The 24,305-nt window shown below is 50.2% G+C and overlaps 1 protein-coding gene across 5 annotated transcripts in view; it reads left to right on the top strand.

Annotated features, from left to right (window-relative positions):
• Nucleotides 1–24,305, top strand: part of LARGE1 (LARGE xylosyl- and glucuronyltransferase 1) — a 526,862-nt gene that overhangs the window by 129,223 nt on the left and 373,334 nt on the right. For all 5 annotated transcript variants that reach the window (XM_059186798.1, XM_059186795.1, XM_059186796.1 and 2 more), the window contains exon 2: nt 8,312–8,499. In XM_059186798.1, the coding sequence (XP_059042781.1) occupies nt 8,394–8,499 (106 nt within the window). In that variant the 5' untranslated portion in view covers nt 8,312–8,393. The remainder of the gene's footprint in view (nt 1–8,311; nt 8,500–24,305) is intronic.

Below are 24,305 nucleotides of genomic sequence, written 5' to 3'. Positions count from 1 at the left end.
AGATGGCAAAGCTCTCAGGCCGCACGTGGCATGTCTTAACTGCAAAGTTGTGTGAAATGGGTCAATGGTGACTGTCTCGGAGACCTTAGAGAGACCTCTGCCCTTGATCTAGGATATCACGGTGGTTCTGAGAGCAAAAGGACATGTTTCCCTGCAGCAGGAGGATTGGACTTCACAGTGGAACCAAGACAAACCAAGTTGACAGAAATGGGCCCTTAGAGTCCTTTAGAACATGGTGAATTCAAGATTTCAGTGCTTGTTCCAAAACATACTGCATGTAGCTTTTACTCTTATGCTTCACATGATTTTCAAACAGTGCCCCAAGGCCAAGTGGCCTACTCTGAAGGAGAAAAGGAATCGGGAGTGCCATTTTGACAAGCCTAAGATCATGTCCAGGAGGGAGATACATTGGGCCCTGAAGTGCAGAGAAGAGAGTGAGAAAGAAAGCATCTGTGGGGTAGACCTAGGAGGGAAACCCCAGACTCTGAGGGAGAGGCCAGCCCACCCCCCACCCCACCCGCCGACTTGTGTGTTCTTCCTTGTGAAGCAGAGAAAGGAGAGAAAATTACGAAAGTGAACTTGGCAAGTGACCTCAGACGTTCTAGAGGGTCCTAGCAGGGTTCACCTCAGCTTTAGGGACCAGCCAGGGTGCTGTGTGGATTGTTTCTCTTATTATAGACGTTAGAGGGTCAGGCAGTAAGATGGCGAACTTTCGTGTGGAAAGGGCTTGTCAAAACAACAGTAGTAGGGCTCCAAGGTATCTGGTGGTTGAAGCTGTCCGGCAGTCTGCCTTCTCTTGCTCCTTCCTCCCTTTAAGGAATGCCTTCTGTGTGCCTGGGCATGCGCTGAATGTAAAGCAGCCATGTTTGCCCAAGGGGAGACTAAAATCTAGTGAGAGAGGCAGCCATTAAATAAGTAACGCCTCAGGTAATTGTATCATGCCAGAGTTTGAGGAGGACAGTGGAGGCAGCGGCCAGATCATAGTGACAGATGGAGTGAAGGAGGGGTCCTTGGGCAGAGGGCCGTCCGAGAAGACCTCTCTGAGTCGACGGCCCTTCGCCTAGCAAAAAGCAGAATAATAAGCATTCCAGACAGAGGGAACACACTTGGCAAAGGCCCTGAGGTGCATTCTAGAAAAGTGAGAGGGCTGGGATGGCTGGAGGCAAGGAGAATTAAAGGGCGAGTGGCCAGAGGCGGTTAGAGGTCAAGCCACATAGATCCTTACAGACATGCCAGAGAGCTTGGCATTTATTGTGAGAGCTGTGGGGGAAATGGTGAATAATTTCTGGTGTGATCCTAGTTAGGCTACTGCACTGGGTTCACACATGAGACAATGGTGGCTTGGATTTATATAGTGGCAGTAAAACTGGAAAGAAGTGGGTGTCTCACTGGAGAGCATACATGTTTTAGAGGCAAAAATGGCAGGATCTGAGGATGGCCAGATTGGACAAGAGATGAGGGGTGAGTAAGGAATGCGGAATGGCTCCCAGGTGTCTGGCTTGAGCTTTGATGGAGATGATGGTGCCCTTTAAGCAGGTGGAAAGCTCTGGAGAAGAGGGGGTGGGGAAGGGGGATATTGGGAATAATGTCTGAGGCACACGTGGTAGGGGAAGGTCTTTGTACACGTGAGTCTGGAGGTCAGAGGAGAGGCCAGAGCTGGAGATAAAAAATGTGGGAGGCACCAGCCTGGAGACCGTCTCACGGGACATTAGAATGAGGGATCTCACCTGGGGAGAGAAAACACCATAGATCCCAAACTGAATCCTGGAGCCCTCCTGGAATTTGTCATTCAAAAAAGAGAAGACTTGAGGAGAAAGGGAATGTATGAAATAAATATTTCATGTAATAAGAAAGTGAGTTTACCAGAGAAAGGTAATAGTGTCTCTTAGCAGTTGACTGCCCATTTGAGATCAGACATGATTAAATGGAAGGAAATTAGTGGTTTCCTACTCCAACATTTGCCTTCCCAAGGAGAGCCATGGTGAACACGTATGGTTTTGCTTCTCTGCGTGAGTGGGTTTTTCCAGGTTAGTACAACTGGAGAGAAGGAGGGCCTAGGGGGCCATGCGTGCGCGAGGAGGGAGGTTACAATCCTGAATCATGGCCTCTCCGCCGAATGAGCATAAAGAAAATCTAGAGCTGGGTGTGGGTAGTCATGAAGAAAGTTGGTGATGGATTGGGGTTCACGGTGGCAGTGACGAATTTGTGTAATGACAGCCTGGGAAGACTGACGGGGGTTGATATTGATATTTGAGCTTTTGGTTGGGGTGACGGCAAGTTCTAGAATGTAGATTTGGTCCAGGTGGAATGGCATTTTCAACTGACTGTCATGGAATTGGGGAGGAGAGGTGAGAGAGAGTGTGGTGGACACTGAGGTCTTCTGCCAGGTGACAGTGACAAGGACAGAGAGAATAATGGGGAACCACAGAGGAACACCGTCTTCAGAAGAGGGAGGGCCAGTAAGAGGGGGCAGACTCCTGGAAGCTAGGAGGGCAGAGGCCCGCATCCTAGCCCTTAGGTATCTGCATGAGAGAGAGTAGGGGAAGGGGTTCTCCTTTGGGGAAAGCAGTGATCCAGGGCCCAGCTGTCCTTTCCCACAAGAGCAGAGCTGGAATGAAGCCAGGGGAAGTGGAGGATAAAGAGGAATTCGCTGATCCCATAGCGGAAGTTCCTCAGGATTCCATCGCTGGGCTTGGGAGGAAGGTGTGGGCTGGCACTTGTGTCACACTTGTAGTTTGTATGATAATGCAGAACAGGGACTTGGCTGGCTGTGCCTGAGATAGTCATCGGTCCGTTCAATAAATCCTTCTGATCTCGTCCTACAGGCTAGATGTGTGCTAGCAGCAAAGAAAACAGCAGTGGCCGAAACAGAGCACCTGCCCTCGAGGCGTTGTGCTCTGACTGGAGAGACAGACTGGTTATCAGTGGTGTGTCTTGTAGCCTAGAACTGATTTTCTGTTTTCTCAGGAAGCACTGGAATTTGAGCCCCAGGGTTTTCAACAACTAAGTCCGTGTCCTCAGCCTCTCTCGGTCTGCAAGGTGGGTATAGCGATGCCTCCGTGGGTGGCGGTGGAGCTTTGTGCCAGCGGTGTTTTTGATGGGAGGTCAGGATGGGTCATGGGAGCCACTCGAGTCCGTAGGATGCTTCTGCTTAAGTAGAAAAAGACACTTCTCCTTCTAGGATCTCCCTTCCATCTGTCGGAGAGCTGTTGTGAAAAAGGTACCGTCAACAAAGTCCAGGATGTGCTGGTTCTCCCTAGCATCCTGGCCAGTCCCTGTAGGGGAGAGGCGAGGGAGGGGACCAATAGCAGTGGGGGGAGGCCAGCTTTATTTATCAGTAACTGGTAAGTTGCTCAATGCTTTAGTAGAGTACAGGCCTCTCAGTGATGTGGCCTCCCATTCCCTCCGTTCTTGTTAAAATGCAGATTTTGATCTGTGGTGCTTGGAGCGGGAGTGGTGGTGGTACCTGATGGCTTGCATTTTTGGGCAAGAGGAGCTACCGCTGCTGCTGGTTGGTTCAGGGACCATATTTCGGATGAAGATGGCTAAGTGTCGACTCTGGGCTTAGCTGCTGGTCTCAGGCAGAAGCTGAAAACAAACACGAGAGGACCTGGATCCTTGGTCCTCAAGGGGGTTTGGTGTAGCGAAGAGAAATTAATGCCAGGAAATGATTCCAAGACCATGAAGTATCAGGAATGTGCTCCTGACCGCCTTTGGAGTTTAGAACAAAGGGAGGAGCCCCTCCAGGTCTGGACTTGTCGGGAGATGTTCCGCCGAAGCAGCAAGGACTTGAAATTCCTCGGGAGGTCCCGCAGAGGAGGAAAGGCATGGCTGAAGAGTCAGGCTGTGCTTGAGAGGCTCGGGAAAGGCGGGAGGTAGAATAGTACAAATAACGAAAAAACAAAGCTAACATCTAGAGAGGGTCTGTCTGCTGTAGGACCTGTACTGGAAGCTCAGGGAGGGCCAGCCCTGTGCCCTGTTAGGAACTGGGGCAGCATCTTGCAAGAAAGGTTCACTTGAGAGACTCGGATGGCAGTGTGGAACTGATAGGATTCACCCGATCTTAACGTTACAGTCGGTGACCCTACTCTGTTGCCTGCCCATAAGATGAATTTGGCTCTGAAGGGTTTTGGCCTTTAGTTTCCTTAGACTTTTTGTTTGTTTCTTTTGGAGATACTTAGATCTTTATTCCTCTTCGTGTGCTGTATTTCTAGACAACTCATACATCTTGAACGCCCATGAAAACTCGTTTGTAATGATGCTAATTAAAAGACAATCTCCAGGGGCGCCTGACTGGCTCAGTTGGTGAAGCATGCAACTCTTGACCTTGGGGTTGCCAGTTCAAGCTCCACACAGGCCGTGGAGCTGACTTTAAAAAAGTTTAAGAAACAAAACAAAAAAACCAAGGACAATCTCCAGTGTTGATCAGATCAACATTTGGAATGTGAGCTTCTGACTAGAGTCTCTCAAATGGTAGCTGGCCACCCCTGGAGGGTGTTTTCTCAGTGAGGATCCTACAGATTTTAAATCACTGCACCTTACATGCAAAGTGAAACTAACGTATTCTTCACCGTCCGCACTGAAGTATTTTGGATCATGTGCAACATACCAAGAAGACATGATAATTCAAGTTTTTAAATATTTTTTTAAAGATTTTACTTATTTATTTGACAGAGAGAGACCACAAGTAGGCAGAGAGAGAGGAGGAAGCAGGTTCCCTGCTGAGCAGAAAGCCCGATGCGGGGCTCAATCCCAGGACCCTGGGATCATGACCTGAGCCGAAGGCAAAGGCTTAACCCACTGAGCCACCCAGGTGCCCCAACCTGTAACTTTTATACCTTTTTTTGTATGTACAGTTTTATTTAGGTATTTATTCATGTATATACAGTGTATTATGTCGGACTGAAGGATACTTGTAATCACAATTTACTTTCAGCTGTGAATGTTGTTTTTGTGGCTTTAATTGATCATGATAATCTTTCTGGCTCATGCAATGTTTTGCATAAATGTGAATTTCATTGGTTGAGACATATGGGAGAAGACAGATGGAGTAGTAGATGTTTTAGTAGGAGAAATTGACCAGCCTGGGCAAGGAATTGGGTGTTGGGTTCGAGGCAGGGGCATTTTAGCCATGAGTCTTTGCCCCATCTGTTCACCCAGGGGTCTCGTCTCCTTCTGACCAGGCAAAAGCAGGTTCCAGACTGATTTACTCAGGTCACCCATCAACATTTGCCCGTGTGTGGGAAGTAATTTCCAGCCCACCTCTGGTTTCTTCCTTCCTTCCTTCTTGTGTTGATTCCTGTATTAACTTCCTAGAGTAGCTTCTGATAAAAATTGAGATTTTTCTTTAAAATGTGTTTTTAGTGCACAGAGGTGTCATTTAAAAGTCAAATCCATGAAGGAATATTTTTTACCTGCTGGGTTTAATTTCAGACGCCAGTGTTATCATAAAATGCAAGCCACCCTAGACTCTGTTTTAAAACTTTGGGCGAATTATGCCAGTTGAAATTAACTTTTGCAGATGGAGCGAGGAAAAGAGGAAAATAAGTGTCTTAAAGAGTTTTTTTTTTTAATGCTTTTAAATATTAACACCACTTGAGTTCAGCTCCATATAATATTCCTGCTTTCCCCTGAAATCCAAATTCACCAGTAGCTTTCCAGTTTTTGTTCTATTGAACAATTTTTTTTTTTTAAGAGCAAACAGTGGCAATATATTTGACTCTGGGAAGAAAATAATCATAAGACTCAACATGAAGAATTTAGGTTAGGCCAGAAGGAAAATGCCCCCTGGCAAAGGTTGTTAGACTCAGTTCCTTAGAGAGAGGAGAGCCTGAGGTGTCGCTGCCATAGGTGTGTTAGACCTTTGGCTAATGGGTCTTTCGAGGCCTTGGTTTCTCATCCATTAAATGGGGATGCAAACTGGTTCCTACCTCGTAGGTTATTACTGCTAGTTGTCTTTGCTACTATTATTATAGGTGACCTGCAAAACAGAACAAGCCGGGGTGCCTGGGTGGCTTAGTGGGTTAAGCCTCTGCCTTCGACTCAGTCATGATCTCAGGGTCCTGGGATCGAGTCCCGCATCAGGCTCTCTGCTCAGTGGGGAACCTGCTTCCTCCTCTGCCTCTCTGCCTGCTTGTGGTCTCTCTCTGTCAAATAAATAAATACATTCTTTAAAAAAAAACAAAACAAAACAAAACAAAATGCACAAAGGGCCATTTTAACATGGTGGTGTCTTCTAATGGAGATTCCCGTAGGGATGCTTCAGGCTGAGATCCCCCATTGCATGATGATCTGTTTTCTGGAAAAGCCTGAGCAGGGCTGCTCTACCCTCTGTCTTAGGAGGAGGTGGGGCTCACCCTGCCACGCGCCCCATCGGTCTTTGCTGGGCACTTACTCAAGGGCTCTCTCACTTAAGGCCCTCTGACAGAGAGTGCATTGCTTTTGAGAAACAAAAGGAGGCTTGCCCAGCGAGAGGGGGCTTGCCACTGTCACAGCTAGTCGCGTGTGGGACTGGATTTGAATCCAGATGCAGCTGCATAGCCTCCTGTCCCCTATTCCTCCTGCGAGATGGGCCTGTGTTGGGGCGATCCTCACCCCCGGCCATCGTTGGTGACTCACAGATTGTGTGAGGGGTTCTCTGCCTGAGCTCCAGAATAACAAACTTGTCAAGGCGGGGGGTGGGGAGACTTTTCTCCAATCAACATGCTTTGTTTAAAGCAATTTTGCTTGTTTGGTTTCCCTTGCGAGTCCACGCCCTCCAGCCCTGGGGTCATTCATCTGTTTCAATGGAGGGCCATTCAGAAAATTATTTCAGAGTGGGTGCAGAATCCCATCTGGCCTTGACAGTTGAGATGGCTCCGTTAGGTGTTCATTGCCCGCAACTTGCTGAACACAGACTCCTGAAGCTTGGAAGAGCAGCCTTGGGTTAGGATCTGATCCCCCTGATTCATTCAGCAGTTACCACCCAGCCTGCAGGTGACAGACGTATGCCCAGTCTTGGGGAGTGCACGGTGAGTAGACAAGGTCTGTCTCCCGGAAACCCCCCAGGCTGGTGGGAAAGGCAGACGGTTCAACCAGACCATCGTCCCACGGGATTCAAGGGTTATGGCAGAGGGAAGGACATACTATGGGAACACCCAGAGGGACACCCAAACCAGCAATTTCACAGACAGCCGTCCTCTGGGGGTGGGAAGCCGTGTGTAGCTGCCCCAGGGGTGGGTTCTGCTCCTTTTGGGAAGCTAATGGGGACTCCTTGCTCTGCCAGCAGCCAGTGTGACTTCAAAGAGAGGAGCTAGGTGGAAATGAAATTGCGTGGTCTGTTGGTTTTTAAATTCCTTTATAAGGCACATGGCTGCCGGTCAGATCCCTGGGTGGAGGATTCTGGGCCTTTGCCGCAGGTGTGTTGACCTTCTCCCTCTTCCTTCGACATGTCTCAGCGTCTTCTGCATGGCCCGAGGACTGGCTCTCTGCAGGCTGGGGACAGGTTATCTGTTCCTCTCCCGTCTTCTGCGTGTTTTAATCATTCTTGTGCTTTTCGGAACATCTTCCTCCACATTCAAGGTGGAAGCTGTTAAGAGTCCCCGAGGAGCGTTTTTAGGTTATCGGCTAGGATCAGGATGTCGTTTCCTGCATGTGACCTTGCGGCCAAGCCAGCCTCCAGACTCCTCTCCTCTGAGTGCGCTGGGCAGGCAGCCCCAGGTGCCTTCCGCCGCCTCTCCGTGTCTCGAACTCTGGAACCCTTCTGCCCTCTTGACCGCCTGGGGATCGGTCAGCAGCTTCCTTTGCCTTCCCGCAGAGTTCCGTGCAATTCTCTGTCCTCAGCATTTCTGGAGTTCCCGTGGATGTTTTACGTTGATCTCTCTTGTTAGACTATGTTCTTTGACGCTAACCGGCATTCCTGTCACTTTTGAAAACACAGCACCCGGTTAGCGCTTGGTACATACAAGGCGCTAACTAAATGCATTTTTAGTAAGTGTGTGTGTTCAGACTTCAGATGAATCTGGGCTCAAAATACTTGTGTGTGTGTGTGTGTGTGTGTGTGTGTGTGTGTGTGCATGTGTGCGTGCGCGCAAGAGAGAGAGGGAAGGGGGGCAGGGAGAGATGTCATAGTGGTCATCATCCTTTATTTACTAAGGAGCTGTCGTGGTTCGGGTAGATGTAAGACTGCGGCATCGTCTCTTAGTCTAGAAGGTCAGCAGGAAGTCGCCAAGGAGCCAGATACTTTCAGGATCTCCGGGATGCCTCTCCCTTGCAATTTTCGTCCTTTTACGGTGCCCGGAGCTCAGCTCTTCCTCTTTGCTCTTCCTTTCAGAAAGTATTATGAGGGAGGCCGAGGACCCCGTGCTCCGGGCAGAGAAGCGGCGCTGGGATTAGGGGTTGCCACTTCTGAGAGGATGCTGGGAATCTGCAGAGGGAGACGGAAATTCCTGGCTGCCTCCCTGACTGTTCTCTGCATCCCGGCCATCACCTGGCTTTACCTGTTCGCCGGGAGCTTGGAAGGTAAGAAGGCGGCTTCCGCACAGGGTGGGACTAGGAGGGAAGACAGAGGGTACGGGCCGTCCCGGAGGCCTCGGAAAGCCCCTCTGGGTCATGTGATCTCAGCTTGTCATCCTCAGAGCAGGAGGAGATGGGTGCCCTCTTGCACGTGGGTGCGGGCTGAGACTTGCTAGGTTTGCATGGGTGGTGGCAGCTGTCGGTAGGGAGGCGAACAGAATGCAAACGAAAGCAAAATGAGGCGCACCTGTGTCCAGGGGCATGGTGGGAGGGACCCCCGGGTCAGAGACCGTCTCTGCACGTCGATCCTCGTGCCGATGAGGGGCGGGAGGTTGGGGCCCCAGAAGGATTACTCCACTGTTCATGGAAACAAGATGTTTTGTTCATTCTGAGGTTTGTGCCTTTATTCACACATTGAACCTTTTGTTGTCACCATTGCTACGGCTCGTGTTGAACCCCTCTGCTGGGCCAGGAGTGGGGAAGGCAGTGGTCCAGATATGGTTGGGCACGGTGCCCTAGAGGCAGCAGACGGGTTAGCCCGGGGCCTCCACTTGTAGGGCACCATGGGAGATGGTTGCGGGAGCCGGGCAGGTGCGAGAGATGCACAGCTACACCGACGGGCTGCTTTGGAAGAGCTGCCCTCCCCAAACAAAAAGAAATGAACGCCAGTCCCCGTCACTGTGCAGAAACCAGCAGAGGAGACCGGACTAGCCCTTCCTCCAGCCAGCAGTTTCCCAGGCCGTGTGCTGTTCCACAGATCGGAGATGGTTTTCTGAGCTTCAGGGAGGGAAGGGTTGACAGTGTTGAGGAGGACACTGTCTTTTTATCTGCCTCCACAAGTGAGGTTAAAAGGAAAAAAAAAATCCCCAGTGAAGATCTATCTCAAGGAAGCCACTGCTGTGTTTTATTTTTCTCCAAAGATTTTACTGATTCCTTTTTAGAGAGAAAGAGAATGAGGAGAGAGGCAGAGGGGGAGGGGAGGGATAAGCAGACTCCATCTGAGCACAGAATCCCACGTGGGGCTCAGCCCCACAGCCCCGAGACCACGATCTGAGTGGAAATCGAGAGTCGGACACTCATCCCCCCCATCCCCTTTTTTTTTCAAACATTTTCATTTTTTAGAGAGGGAGAGAGAGTGTCACTACTGGATTTTTCAGCATTTTTATTGACAGCTCAGGCCAACCTTTTTTTTTTTTTTTTTTTTTTTTTTTAAGATTTTATTTATTTATTTGTCAGAGAGAGGAAGAATGAGAAAGCGAGCACAGGTAGGCAGAGGGAGAAGCAGGCTCCCTGCTGAGCAAGGAGCCCAATGTGGGACTCGATCCCAGGACACTGGGATCATGACCTGAGCCAAAGGCAGCTGCTTAACCAACTGAGCTACCCAGGCGTCCCTCAGGCCAACCTTTTAAGTAGGAGTTCCACTTCCCTTTCTGAGGTTTGCTCAGCTGCATAGGATGGAGATGGCACTGGGTGCCTACAGAGCAGGCAAGGGCCTATTATTCCCTGTCCCATGCCTCCCCAGAGTAGAGGAGTTTCCAGCTGATCCACTAAATGGGGTAAATGATGCTGTGGCAGTGGGTGAGTAAGTTTTGGCAAAGAGATCAGAGGGAGGAAGGTGAGTTGCTCTTGATCCTAGAAGGGGCCGAAGGAAGCCTTATGCCAGGAATGATGGAAGAGCCTTGGAAAAGAAGGTTGAGGGCACCCGGTGCTGGTCCAGGGCTGATACTGGGAAACACTGACTTTGCCAGTACAACTGGACAGGTACTGATCCTAATAGTATAAGAGTAATAACAACAGTAACGAGGATGATCATGTGTCAGGCATTGCTGCAGGTCAGGTTTAGTTGCAAGGATTTTGCATGCATTGACTCTTTCTTGATGGTAATCCCTTGTAGTTGGCACAGAAGAGGATGGGGAGGCAGAAGTCCCGCAGTGATCTGTCCAAGGCCCCAGACCCAGTCAGGATGGATCTGGGTTATTGGACTCGAGATCTGGAGTTTCTAACTACAATGCCATGTTTTAGATGGGGACTTCAGTGAGGTAGCAGGCTTTGGCGAGGGTTTGATGAGGTGTCACATGACCTTTCTGGGAGGCTGTGAGCAGAATTTTGATTTGCGCTCATTGATGGATACCCAGCCCCAAATGAATTTGGCAGCAAGGGAAACTGGGAACTGATGAAACCACTAAGTTCAAAGGTAGGATAGGCTTCAGGAAGGGTTGGATTATATTTTTGTAGCTCAGTCTCCCTCCTTCCCTTTGCTCTACTTTTCTCTGCCGTGGTTTCTTTCAGGCAGTTTTATCTACACAGAGGAAGCTGTAGGTTACAACCAACCCTCACCAGTGCCTGTAGAAAGAGTTCCTTCTCCCCCTAATTGTGCAATATTTCCTCAGATTGGATTATACCTGGTCACATGTAGTCTAGAGACTATTCACTGCCGTTGGGGGAGGCTGTGAGCCCTGTGCTATTTTTGGTCCTAGGGTAGAGAAGGTCCCTAAAACATGTGGAATCAGAATGGGGGATGGGTGGCCCCCAAAGGTAAGTGGTGGAGTTTCCAAAAAAAGAGACTGGGAATTGATCTGTGGCATGGAGAATTCATAGATAACCAACTGTGCTTAGCGATAGGTTGATACCAGCTAGAAGTCTGCTTTCCACCATCATGCTATCTGGGCCAGCTCTGCTGGATGGAGTGACCGTGATCCTTGACTTTGAATGATTTTATTAGACAGGCAGATAGATGACGGGAACTGGGGAGTATCAAGGCAATCATACTCTAAGGTGACCTGCACAGACCGGGTGCAGGTGCCCTATTTATCAACATGATGCTTAATCATAAATCCTCCCCTTGGGACCGAATCACAAAAGACATTAAACAGGGGCTAGATGATGTGAGTACATTAACAGGTGTTCTGGCTAGAATGACAAAGGTGACCGTTGTCTTTTACAGGGTATCCGTTAGTCCGTAGCCGGACCACAGCATTTGCTTCTGGATGCCGCACTTTGAGAACAGTTGAGACAAGTCAGCACATTTAGGAGAACCTAGGTGAAGGGCAGTGCCCATTCAGACCTTGTTACGTACGAAATAGTGGAAGGAATTGAGGCTGTTTACTGTGGAGAAGCAGAAGCTGCCACTGTACATGGTCAGCTTCAGCACGTGGTCACGGGGCTGTCACCTGAAAGAGATGGCTCCCAGATCTAGGGAGGACATGGCAGGGAGCCAGCTCTCAAGGTCATCGTAGTAAAGGATCACTCTGTCCACGGCTGGAATGAGCCCCCCTGAGAGGTAGGGGAACACCTAATATGAGAGGTGTGTACGCAGAAATACAGGGTGGTGGTGTGGGCCGTGGGGGGCGCTCAGCGTCAGGATGACCTGCCCGACCCAGAGTCCGGAGACTCCAGAAAAGACCGAGTCGTCACTGGGAGACAAAGGGTAGCTCGTCGCAGTTGCCAGCAGACATCCGTGCATTTCCAAAAGAGCCCGTGGAGACAGTCTTTTCTCTGTAGTTAAACATAACAACTTCGCAAACCGTTTATTGACACCCTTGAGTTTTCTGTTTCAAGGCAAGTGGAGCCATAAATCAGGGACAGAGTCGCTGCCTGCATTCGTGGAGATGCTATTTATACTTTATGTGAGTTTATTTATTTTTCAACCCTGTTTAATTTCAGGGGATCGCTCGGAGATGCGGATGCCCTCAGCATCATGTTTGGAAGTTAGATTACCTGCAGCAGCAAGAGACATTGAGATTGCGGGGGTGGCGTGGGGGAGGGTCACAGGCCCCCAGATCAGCTGAGCCACAGTAGCTGGGTGACTTGGGGTACGGTCACCACTCTTGCTAGGCCTTCATCTCCTGCTGCATGAAATGACATAAAACTGAAAGTCATCTGAGGGGGCTGTTAGGACACTGACTAGAACTTTTCTGTGCTAAGCATGTGATATGAATGATTTGGAAATGACCAGAATCTTCCCCAGTTAATGGGAAATATATCCAGAAGAGGGAATGGGCTTCCTGGGATTTTCTCCTGAGTGTGGAATCAGGGTCAGTGCAAAGAAGTTACGGGGAAGCAGGCATTGTCTTAATATGAGAAGGAACTCCTGTTGCGAGAAGTAGACTTCCCAGGCCTTAGAGTTACACTCTGGGACAGTGAGGAGATGTCCCTGCTCAGAGCTGTTTGTCGGAGGCCAAGTGACTGTCGGTTATGGATAATGCACAGGGGGATGTTTCTGCTGGTATTCAACCCCCAGGTTCCTAAACCCTACTTCCTTCATTTCTTCTCCAATCCACCCTTCCTCCTGTAGCATCTCGGTGACCCTTCCTGGCTGCCCATCCTTCGTGCTCAAAGCGGTGAGTCTTTGCTTCAACCCTTGGGTCTCAGCTGAGCACGCCAGCCCCTCACCCTTAAAGATGTTGGCTTCCTGGGCCACATGTGTCCAAACTCCTTGTACTGTCTTTTCCCACCTGCTTTACTTTACTTTTCGTGTGTGTGTGTGTGTGTGTGTGTGTTTCTGATCACATGTCTTCACAAGTGAGTACCAGTGTCAGGAAGGAAGGGAGAGGTGCTCTTCTGTTCAGGCTTTCATCTCTAGAGGAGCCAGGAGAACTGTTTGTTGAATGAGTGAATGAGCGAAAAAGGCCCTCTTCTGGCTTAGAGGACTGACGACTCTCCCCGTCGCCTCCGGGATTCCCTCCAGACTCCTGATCCTGGCTCGGGGTCTTTCACAGGCATTTTCCCTTAGCTTCTAATTTGTCTTCACCCAGGTGAGCGCCTCATCGAACGCCCTGAGAAAACTTTTGTTTTCTTGCTTCTTAATGTTGGCTCTTTGCTCCTGCTGCCGAGTGTGCAATTCTCTTTTTTCCCACCGCCCTTCCTGCCAGCTGGCGTCTTCAATGCCTGTGTTCAATGTCACTTTCTCCTAATGTCTGGTCCTGTGTGGGGAGCGTCTCTGATCGCATTCATCAAGGGGTAGTTTGCTTGTTTGGTGTCTTGCTAGCCGCTCGCTTTTGAGTTTGGGGACTGTTTCGCTCATCTTCACATTGTCAGAGTCTGGGCATCACTCTCAGTGGGTCCTCAGTGTGAATGTCGACTGGGAGGGAGTCTGGACATTGAAGGGACACAGGAGTCACTGCTGGGGCTCTGAGCATCTGTGATTTCGAGAGCCCAGAATCTGGTTCCAGGAGCCTCCCCTTCCTTCTGGATGTGATACTCATTCTTGGACTTGAGGAAATAACTGCTTAAACACACGCCTGTTTGAATTTAGATCGTGCTGATTACTATCTACCAGAGTGTCCTTTTCTCCTGGGTATGTGACTTTCTTTTGCTGGGTGTGGTTCTTTCTCCTCGGAGCATCACGGATGTGGAGTTTGGCTGTTATTGCATTACCAGCATGTGGAGAAATCGTGCTTTTCCACCATTGAGAAGATGGTTCACATGCTGCCCTCCAAGGACTTATAGCCAGCCCCATGCAGAGATTCGTCCCAGAAGCTCTCTGTGGTCAGGGTTGCCCACCAGCGGAGGGTGCAGGTGTTATTATTATTTTTATTTTTTAAAGATTTTATTTATTTATCTGACAGACCAAGAGCACAAGTAAGCAGAGAGGCAGGCAGAGGACGGGGGAAGCAGGCTCCCTGCTGACCAGAGAGCCTGATGCAGGGCTCGATCCCAGGATCCTGGGATCATGACCTGAGCTGAAGGCAGAGGCTTTAACCCACTGAGCCACCCAGGCGCTCCATGTGCAGGTGTTATTTGAAAGGAGACGTTCTTCTGAGGATGCAAAGTCCTGAACATTTAAAACCCGTGTCATGAATGGACACAGGATATTAATTTCTGGACGGATTTCAGTGCACACCCACATTCTAGGTCACTGTTCAGCCTGTCCTTATCGCCGCAGAGTCCTCCTGAAATGAATGGTTTGAGAGTCGTTTTGATAAATTTGAAAAAAAAGAAATGGGGTCCTGACATTGGACTGTTTTGAAGAGTTGCAGTGAGAACCAAGGAGTTGTAAGTTAAACATTTTCTTTGCTTTATCGCTGTGGGGGATCATGGGGCTCATGAACCGTGGATCAGGAGAGGGGGTGGGCCGGGGAGGCTTTTCTCCAAGCAGAGCTTGTTCAGACTCGACTGATTCCCCGGCCTCACGCCTGCGTCCCTCGGCCCAGAGCCTGCCGGGTGCTGGTGAGCTCAGAGTGTGCAGGGAGCTAGTGAATAATTTGCTCAAGGTTTCCGTATCCCCTGAGGCTAGGCTCTGTGGCAGCTGTGATGGCAGCCAAGCCATCCTGCCTTCCTGCCAATGGCCCTACCAGATCCCTTAATAAGGGTATTACGGGGTCTGAGAACAAAGGGTGCTGAATGCAAAATGAAACGGGAAGTGTATTATACAAGTTGTATTTAATGTGTCAGAAATGAAGGGCTTTCCTGGCCAATGCTAATGAGCTGTTCGTAAGCTCCATCGGAAGCCTGCAAAGCAGGGTGGGGGCGAGGCAGCGGCAAGGAGAGACCCGAGGCACAGGTGCAGGGGGCTGCGCGCATCTCTGCTCCCTACCTGGGGCTCGGAAGTGTCTCTTTTAGCTTTCAGACTCTGAGGGTAGTTGAAACCTGTCACAGTTGTATCCAGGTGTGAGGTGGTTGCTAAGGTGACCTTGGCTTTTGCACCAGGCTTTGATCCTGTAGCATCACCGGCGGTCCTGCTGGAGTAGAGCAAACGGCTCCGACAGCACGTGGTCATTTGGCTGCGCCTCCTGGAGGAGCTCGTGGCTAGAACCTTGTACCACCAGGTGTTAGGAAACCAGGTGTCTGCTTGGGACCACCTTGTATGCCTTTCCTGTGGCTGCGGTTCCAAAGTCCCATACGTTCAGTGCGGAAAGGACCACAGATTTATTGTCACGGTTCTGGAGGTCAGAAATTGACAGTCAGGTCTCATTAGGGTAAAGCCAAATGCTGGCAGGGCTGGCTCCTCCTGGAGGCCCCGGCGGGTATCCATCTCCTGGCCGTTCTCAAGGGCAGAAGTGGAGTTCCTTCAGATTCCTCTTGCTGACTCTGAGCTCTGCTGCTGGAAATGGTCCCATCTCCTTCTGTGACTGTCGTCTTCTTAAAAGGAACCCTGGGAGTCTGTTGGGCCCAGTTGGAGGGTCCAGAGTCATCATCATTCCATTTTAGAATGGAATGCGATGCGAAGTTCCTTCTGCCAGGGAAGGTGACAGATGCACGGGCTGTGGGGATTAGGACGTGACCCACTAGGGGGTCATTTGGCCTGTCCTCCACATTGCCCGGTCCTATTCTCCGCATCCCCTCCCTTGGGTTATTCTTTAGAGACAAAACAAAGAGGTGTTCTATCATCTCTTCTATGGGTGTCTTATCCTGCTCTAGGAGTTTCAGGTTCCATAATTTTAATACAGAGAAATATCCAGCAGGACTTACTGTGCACGAAAAAGACATTGAGTTCAGATGCGCGTGTTCAAACAATTTTAAACCATAATATTTTGTCTGTCACAGATGTTTAATCAATAATGATTGGTTAAGGTTTTCTGAAAAGGACAGGAACTTCTGCTGTTTGGGGGTGCTGGGCCTCAAGTGATTTTACTTTTTATCTCAAATGGCAATTTAACCAACAAAAGGGGTATTTCATTCAGAGAGACCTGTTGATGGTCTGTTAAGTATAGTATTTGTATAACTCCTCTGGAATACGATTTGGTGTTAGCACCGAAACCGGAATATATGCCATGACCCATCAGTTCTGTCCCTAGCCATATACCAGAGAGAGAATCTATGTACGTTTGCATTAAAAGCGTGTACAAGGGTGTTCACATCAGCATTATTTCTAATAGTGCTAAAGAGGGAAATAGTGAAATGTACAGCCATAGTACAATAAGCACGGAAATAGTGGCAGGTTTCTATAACGAAGTACTACGGAGCGGTGAAAATGAATATTCTCACAGATGGCACTGAGCAAAAACAGTCGCAGAGGAGCACATGTGCTGGTGGATTCTAATTCCGCAAATACAAACCAGACGAATGTTGATCTTGGGATAGAGACTGGGACCAGGAACGAAGGAAGACTTTGGGACACTGGCAATTAACTTTTTTTTTTTTTTTTAAATATTTCATATATTTATTTGACAGACAGAGATCACGTAGGCAGAGAGGCAGGCAGAGAGAGAGGAGAAAGCAGGCTCCCCGCTGAGCCAAGAGCCCGATGCGGGGTTTGATCCCAGAACCCTGAGATCATGACCTGAGCCGAAGGCAGAGGCTTTAACCCACTGAGCCACCCAGGCGCCCAGCAATTAACTTTTTAACCTGTGATTCTATAGGTAGGCTTGCTAGGTGAGCATTCCTCAAATTTTTCATTTGTAATTCACTTTTCCGCGTATATTATTTTATTTAAAAACAACGGCACAACCCCTGATAGTTAACTGAATGGGAAGAGATTTTTGTGGGGTTTGCATTCTTTTCAGATGAGAAGAATTTTATTAGCCTTTGGGATTTATGAATCTATGTCATTGTTTAACTTTGAAATTCAAATACTTTCTAAGCATGACACTTTTCTTGGGGGATCTGTACTTGACAATTCTCTTTAACCACAGTTCCTTTTTTCCCCTCCTGATTGACCTCACATCTGGATATACAAGGCCCCGGTGGGGGTCGGATCACAGCACTGATGAGAGATCTGAAATTTGCTCATAAAACTCTAATTCTGAAAGAGTGTGCTCATCACTTTGAGACAGGAGTAGTGTTCCCACCAGAACGCTGGCAATGACATGTTCCAATTAATATGGAAGTGATAGTATTTCTTAATATGGATACCATACCACGTTGGATCAAAGTTTCTATCTGCATTCGTCACCCAACCTGCATCACTCTAAAACCCTTTTGCCTGAAAAAGATGATATTTATTATTATATTATTATATATAATATATTATATATTATTCCGTGAAGACACGGAAGGGCTATGTACTATTTAAACTATAGCCGCCGTGGAAGGGAGAGCAGTTGCTAGCTCCTGGTTAGTCGGACACTGGCTGCGTCTGGCCCACAGTTGTGTTGGGCTTGGCCGATGCCTTGCTTTTACCATTTTCAGCCCGATTATTGAGCATTAACACTTGGGAGGTTGCATGTAAAAATCGAGCTTTCTGGCTCTCCTTAATAACATAGAAAGTTCTAGAAACGCGGACCCTCCCTGCATCCTGGTGGCCGTGGGCTGGAGCGGAGTCCTAGCGAGCGGTCCCTTTGCGCAGTGCGTGAACGCTGTAGTGTGTCACAGTGACATCCTTCCTGGTTGGTCCCCGAGTCACTCTGTGCGCCGCTTTACTCCGAGCCGGACTGAGAAGAAAGAGCTCCTGGTCGTTCCTTGTGACTCGTTAACCCTGGCTGGCTCTGTTAGACTTGGCGTTTGGACTTCTGGCTTCCTCTGTGCCATGTTCCGGGTCGGGGATGGGACCTGCAGGCTCACCCGCCTCCCTCCAAACAGCTTCCCGCGTCTCCCGTTGGACGAGGAGGCCGAGGCTCAGGGTGTTGTGCTCCTTGGCCGGGGTGAGCCGGCTGGTAACTCGGGGAGTTGGCATTCGAACCCGGGTCTGGCCTGAAAAGGCCCCACGTGCTGCTCACTCTCCGCGACTTGCAGACACAGAAACATCTAGCAGAGGAGATTTTAAAGTCCGCACGCTCAGGTTCTTGACCTGGACAAGACAAAACCCCATCTTGGTCGAGAAGGCAGGCCATGTTCCGTGGCTGGCGGGATTATTCTAAGCCAATATAAGCAGAGAATGCGATTAGTCCTTCGGTGCCGTTTGCATTTTGCCTCTGCCTTAGACTCCTACAATTAAGAGCGGGAATGAATTTTAGAATTCTTCTTGGCAGCCCCACAACCAAAGCCCGTAAAACCTTCGGAAACCACTTGAGGTTTCCAGGGCAGGGTCTGATGGGGGAGGCGGTGAACGTGTCCCCGTGGGTCGAGCGGCACTATTTAAATCTGACTGACAGTGGACCTGGTGCTTTGCACCAGTGCAGGTCGCTTCCTCCCCCCAAGGCAAGGGGGGCATGACTGTAGCTCCAGTGTTTGTCGTGAAGGCTGAGCAAAGTCCCTGTTACAGCGATGGTGTGTCCCTTTTCTTCCTCTTCTGTTTTCCTGGAGTGTTGGAAGGCCATCCTGGGACAGATGCAAAAGATCACCCACCTGGTCCAGACAAGGCCCACGGAGGCCACTGAAGTCTAGAGAAGTGGCCGCGCTACACTTCCAGCCTCTGTGGATGGTGCGGTTGGAACCATCAGCCGCTCAGACGGTCTGTATCACGACGTGACTCAGTCCTTCTTACTCACCTCTTTGTTTCCCTTCTCGCAGAGACCACGGATGAAGGTCACGTTCTGTCCATCCGCACTCCCTGTGGGTCCTGGAAAGCGGGGGGAGGGGGCGGGGACACTGAGACCTGTACCTGTGGTCGTCGGTGCACCTGCAGCTGCTTGGGGACCCCAGCACCGTGTTTGGGGAAGGGAAGCTTCTGCACGCGGATGGCCTGTCGTGAGAGCATTTGACGAGGAGCAGGGAGGAAAGGACCATCTCCTGAGGCCATGGTCAAGTCCCTCTGGAACAAGGTGGGTCTTCAGGGCTGTAGCTGAGCCCGCATCCTGCCGCTTATTTCCAGACCTGCCTTTAAACACTTGTCCTCAGCCAAGAAGCTTAACCTCTCTGAGCCCAAATTGCCACCTCTAACATTGGGGGTTTTCGTGCAGGTGAGAAGGAGTTCGTTGTGCCTAATGCAGAGTCGATTCAGAGTCCCTTCATGTTTGGCATGTTTTTATATGCCGACTGTGCTCTCTGAAGCAAAAAGAAAAAAAAAAAATCACTTACGGACTCACTGGAGTTGAATGTTGGCGACCGTGCCGCTCCGGAACCCCGAGTCATCAGGATCCTCCTCCTCTTTTTCCAGGGTGGGCCCCTTCGGTGATAGGTATTTGTCATTTTTGCTCCAGCAGAGGGCACTCTGTGTTCCGGCTCCTGCCTCCCGGGAATTCTCTTGCAGGAGCAGGTGCAGAGAGTTGAAGCTTGCAGTGGGGTCAGAGGCAGGACTGCTCTCCAGGGCTCACTAGGGAGCCAGCATGGTACTGCTGAGCGGAAGCTTTCTCCCCCGCGTTTAACTGATCCTCCCACGGCTCCGTTAGGAAAGGCGGTGTTCCCCGAGATGGGCCACCGAGCTTCAGAGCCATTGGTGGGTCATCCAAGAACTTTGAGTCATTCATTCATTCAACAGACACAGGCACTGCTCTGGGACACTGGGGATCAGGCTTTCTATCCCAGGAGCCTGTCCTCCTCTTGTGTCCTGGAGTTCCCTCTCTGGTGGTGGGGGGAGAGATGGTTCACGGGTAGCTTCCTGCCCTGATGAGTGGGGTAGATCTACAAAGAAAACTAAAATGTGGCGAGACAGTGCTGAGGACAGCCGGGGAGGGGAAGGGGCTATTTTAATAGGGCAGCGGGACAGGCCTCTCTGATGGGGGACGTTTCTGCAGAGCTGGGTGGAGAGGAGAGGGGCAGCATTTCAGGCGGAGGGAACAGTGGGAAGCGGAGGACGCTTGGCACCTTTGCAGAAGGGCAAGGAGAAATCAGTTGGCTGGAGAGGGCGTGTGGTGGGCCAAGTCTGGAGAGGCCTGCGGGGCCCTCACACTGGCCTTGGGGAGTGGGTCTTGGAGCTCTGTGCTCTGATGCCTTCATTGTCCTCGTCTCCTCGGGAAGCTTATTCTTTGGGACCTCCCTTTGGCTGCTAAGCTCAGGGGAACCTGAGCGAACATGTCCTTCTCCTTCCTGGAAGGATCTTTGGTTCCAGCGTTGCCTGATGATCAGAACCACCTGAGATATTTGTTGAACTTGTAGACTCTCAGCCCCTCTGGGCCCTCAGAAAGAATACTGTTCCTGGGGGTTCTACAGTGGAGGTACCTGTGTTGTCAGTAAGTGTACTCGTTGAGCCTTCTCTTCTGCCAAGTCTGGCGAGTTGGACATGAGTCTGGGTCTTCCTCTTTTCTATGTACGTTCCCTTCTTCCCCTGGGAGGCCGATCTCAGCTCCCCTCCTCGACTTGTGGGCTCCAGGACTTGGATTTGAGAAGGATCAGGTTGGTGAGGACAGCGTGGATGGAGGACCTGCTGTTTTGTCTTCTGCGGCCGCCCAGCTTTCCGCTTCATTCCTGACCTTGAAATCTTCACACCCCCAGTTTCCGAGGGAGAGCTTACCTTTAACCAATACTGTTTGGCTTCTGATGTTGGATGACCCCTCCCTTATGCAGAGGTCCCCCTTTTTTTTTAATTTTTTAAATTAAAAAAAATTTTTTTTTTTTATTTTTAACGCAGAGTTTCCCTTCCCTCTTTTGAAGAGTTGCCGGGTCGACTGGAGTAATGGTGCGCGTTGCTCGGAAGGGTGCCTGGCACGTGCTGAGGGCCGGATACATTGTTTTTCTTACTAGTGTTCACCCTAATTTCTGCACCCTCGCCCTTCTGTCATCTTCTCCGAGTCCTTTGTGTTTGGCACGGTACCTGGAATACAGTAGTTGTTCAACACAGATTGATGTGCCCGAGATAGAAATACCGGCTCTTTATCTAATGAGGGTTTATATTCTTGTAATAACTCCTCTGTTCCTCAGAACAAATAAGGTAAGTCCTGATCTTCCCATTTTACAGATGAGGAAATGGAGGCCCAGGAAAGTTCAGCCATTCGCTCAAGCTTCCAGATCTAGCATGTGGTAGAACTAAGGCCTAGCCCCAGGGACGTCGGTGTTTGCCAGGATCCTGCCAAGATCCCTTCCATTCTCCTCTTAACTTGACGTGATTGTAGATCTTTCCCTTTTCTTTGGAAGTTCCTCTCTTCCTGCTTCTTTGTCCGCGGAGATTGGGAAAAGCCGATCATTCCCCCTTGTGTGCGTAATTCTTCACGTGTTCTAGGAAAGTATGCTGGACCAAAACTTCAAAGGTGGCGGAGAGCCCACTTGTGTTAACCTTTCTTACTTTTCAAGCCCTGGGGTTTGTTTCTTGGCCCCTTGGGCTTCTCTGCCCGTTGCCTCTGCCTTGTTGCAGGTTGGATCCATACTTCAGGGACAGATAAGGGTCATGGCGGGCTGTTCTAGAACAGTAGAGCTAAGTAGCCTGTGCTTCCCCCCACCCGGAAACCGTGCCTGTGATTTATGCTCCGCAGCACGCAGTGCCTGGCTCCGTCCAGGGAGGTGGGGGTGGGGGGCAGGCCGGGGTCTGGGACTATTCAGACCCGTCCAGAAGTGAATGTAGGCGCTCCTCTGTGTCGCACGTGAGAGCCGGGGCTGAGGTGGCAGAGAGTGAGACGGGTCTGGGCAGAGCAGCATCTCACCCACGGCTTAATTTCATACTTTGGATAAACACTCTGAGGTGAGTGGCGTGAAGGGGTGGAGACGGAAGGATCCCAGAGAGTGCCTATTTATGCGGTCTTTGTTTCCCTCTCACCACCTCTCTCGGTTTTAATAGAGCGTCCTGCCCGGTGGCTCTCTGAGCAGAAAGGAGTCTGCTTTTCCCCTTTGGTCCACTCTCCCGCCCCAAATGGTCTCTGCTTTCTAGATGCTTCCATGACAGGCAGTCGTCAGAATGAGACCCTCAGGTTGCCTATTTTCTCAGCTGCATCACTCGTTCAGTTGAAGCCTTTTCAGGTGCTGAGACCACCGCTTCTGTCCGCCCTGCCTACAGGACCATGGAAGTGTGTGCTGATGAGCATTGGCTCCATGGGTTGTTCCCAGCTCTTCGTTTCTTTTGGCAATGCCCCTCTCGGGCAGGTCCGACCCTCGTCATGCTCATTTAGATCGAGTGCATCGTGTTAGGAGGCTTGGCTTAGGTCGCAGAACCATTGAGCACAGACCCAGCTTGTCTGGCCCAGAGTCTGTGCTCTTAACTGCATACATACACACGGCCTCTTGCTTCCCTCTCTTCCGTTATGGTCAGCAGAATGCCTGTGGGTCTTCCTCTGTGCAGGCACTGTACCAGCCATGGGGGAACAGGGAAATATGGTTTTCCAGGGCATGGGGTTGGCATAGAAATTTAGAAGTCCTGTGCGATGAGAATACTGCACAAAGCCCAGTGGGCCGTGCATGGGCCACAAGTCAGAAAAGGACACTTTACCAAGAAGTGATCCTGGAGCTGGGTGTTGAAAGGGCAGGAAGTGTGCTCTGGGGATCTGTGAGAGCACTTTTGTCCTTTGGGAAGACATAGGAGGGAAACCACCGGGAGAAGAAGGATTTGGAAGGTGTCTCCTCTGCCCCATACATTGTCATGGCCCATCAGAAGAGCGTGCACCTGAACATGAGGACAGCAAGCGCATCAGAATGGAAGGGGCATGGGGCTGTGCAGACAGAAAGTGCTGGGTATGAACTCTGTCTGCCATGCAGCGGCTGGGTAACCTCAGGCACACCTCATGCCTTGTCTACACCTGTTGCTCCTGCATAAATGGGGACAGCACTGCCTTCATCCAGATTTACTCAGAGCGGAGTGTGAAGATTTACGTAGACCCCTGACGCATACTGGGCTCTTGGTGAATTGTAGCTACTCGTTTTATTTATTTTATTTTAAATATTTTATTTGTTTATTTAACAGAGATCACAAGTAGGCAGAGGGGCAGGCGGGGGTCGGGGGAAGCAGGCTCCCTGTTGAGCAGAGAGCCCGATGCGGGGCTCAATCCCAGGACCCTGAGATCATGACCCGAGCCAAAGGCAGAGGCTTTAACCCACGGAGCCACCCAGGCACCCCTACTCGTTTTATTTTTGACAAGATCATTTATTGATAAACTTCAGACCTATAATTGCAAATCAAGTACAGTATAAATAAATCTCTTTGGCACATGTTGTTGCCCCAGTAAATAGAAGGCAAAGGCTTCTTGTGCCTGCGGTGGGACTGGGACTGCAGGGCCAAATGGGAAAAAGCACAAAAGGAGAATGGAGGATGGTCAGGTGGATCGCTGAGGGTCCCCTGGCCAGGCTGCGGTAGAGCCCGCTTTCGCCGTCCGCCACCACAGCCCCTCTGAGAGTCTGGCTGGGCTGACACTCTTTCTCTTAGAGAAAGTTAAGATCCAGGGAAGCAGAATTTCTGGTGCAGTCATTCAGGTCCTTGGCACCTAGAGTGGATTATCGCTAAGGAGCCACAGGGCAGGTCCCGGACTACTGTTTCCTAATCTGTAGGATGGAAGTGATACGTATCTGCCCCGCCCACCTCAAAGTTGTCATGGAGATCCGGTGAAATAGTCCGACAAGAAAATTAAGTCTATAGACGGGAGCTGGCCTGACAAAGGACGGGCGGAATATCATTCCCAGTTCTGATTTCCTGGGGTGCCCCTCCCCCAAGTCCGTTCCCATTTTCGAGGAATAAGGAAAGTGTTTGGAAACTATTTGTGGTCCACACAAGGATCTTAGGATAGTAGTCAGAAAGATGAAAGTGCCTCCTCCCTCTGGATACAGCCGAGGTCTGCAGGGTTAGAAGGTGGACATGCTTTGTCCCAGAGCAGGATTTGGGTGGTGGTGGTGAGGTGTGGCAGAGGTGGCTGACTGGAGCTTTCTCCAGAGAGTTCCTCCAGGCCCTGGTGATGGGAAGGGGGGCCGTGTCGGGCAGACTCACTGGCTGGGTTGGGACCTCTTGATGGCAGAATGAGGATCTGACCGTGACCACCCTCAACCCGATCACACCCGGGTGTTGGGACCCTGGAACCCGTGACACCCAGCAGTGAGGTGAGGTAGGATGCCAATGTCAGCTGTCTCTGCTGGGAAAAAGGTGGTTTTATGGTAAGGCTGGGATGGCTTATTTCATTTCCAGTGTGAAGTAGACCCTGCGTTTT

This window comes from Mustela lutreola, chromosome 8 (assembly GCF_030435805.1).
Source record: "Mustela lutreola isolate mMusLut2 chromosome 8, mMusLut2.pri, whole genome shotgun sequence".
NCBI classification, from domain to species: Eukaryota; Metazoa; Chordata; class Mammalia; order Carnivora; family Mustelidae; genus Mustela; species Mustela lutreola.
The sequence above is the reverse complement of the archived record's forward strand: the minus strand, read 5'-3'. Positions and strand labels throughout refer to the sequence as shown.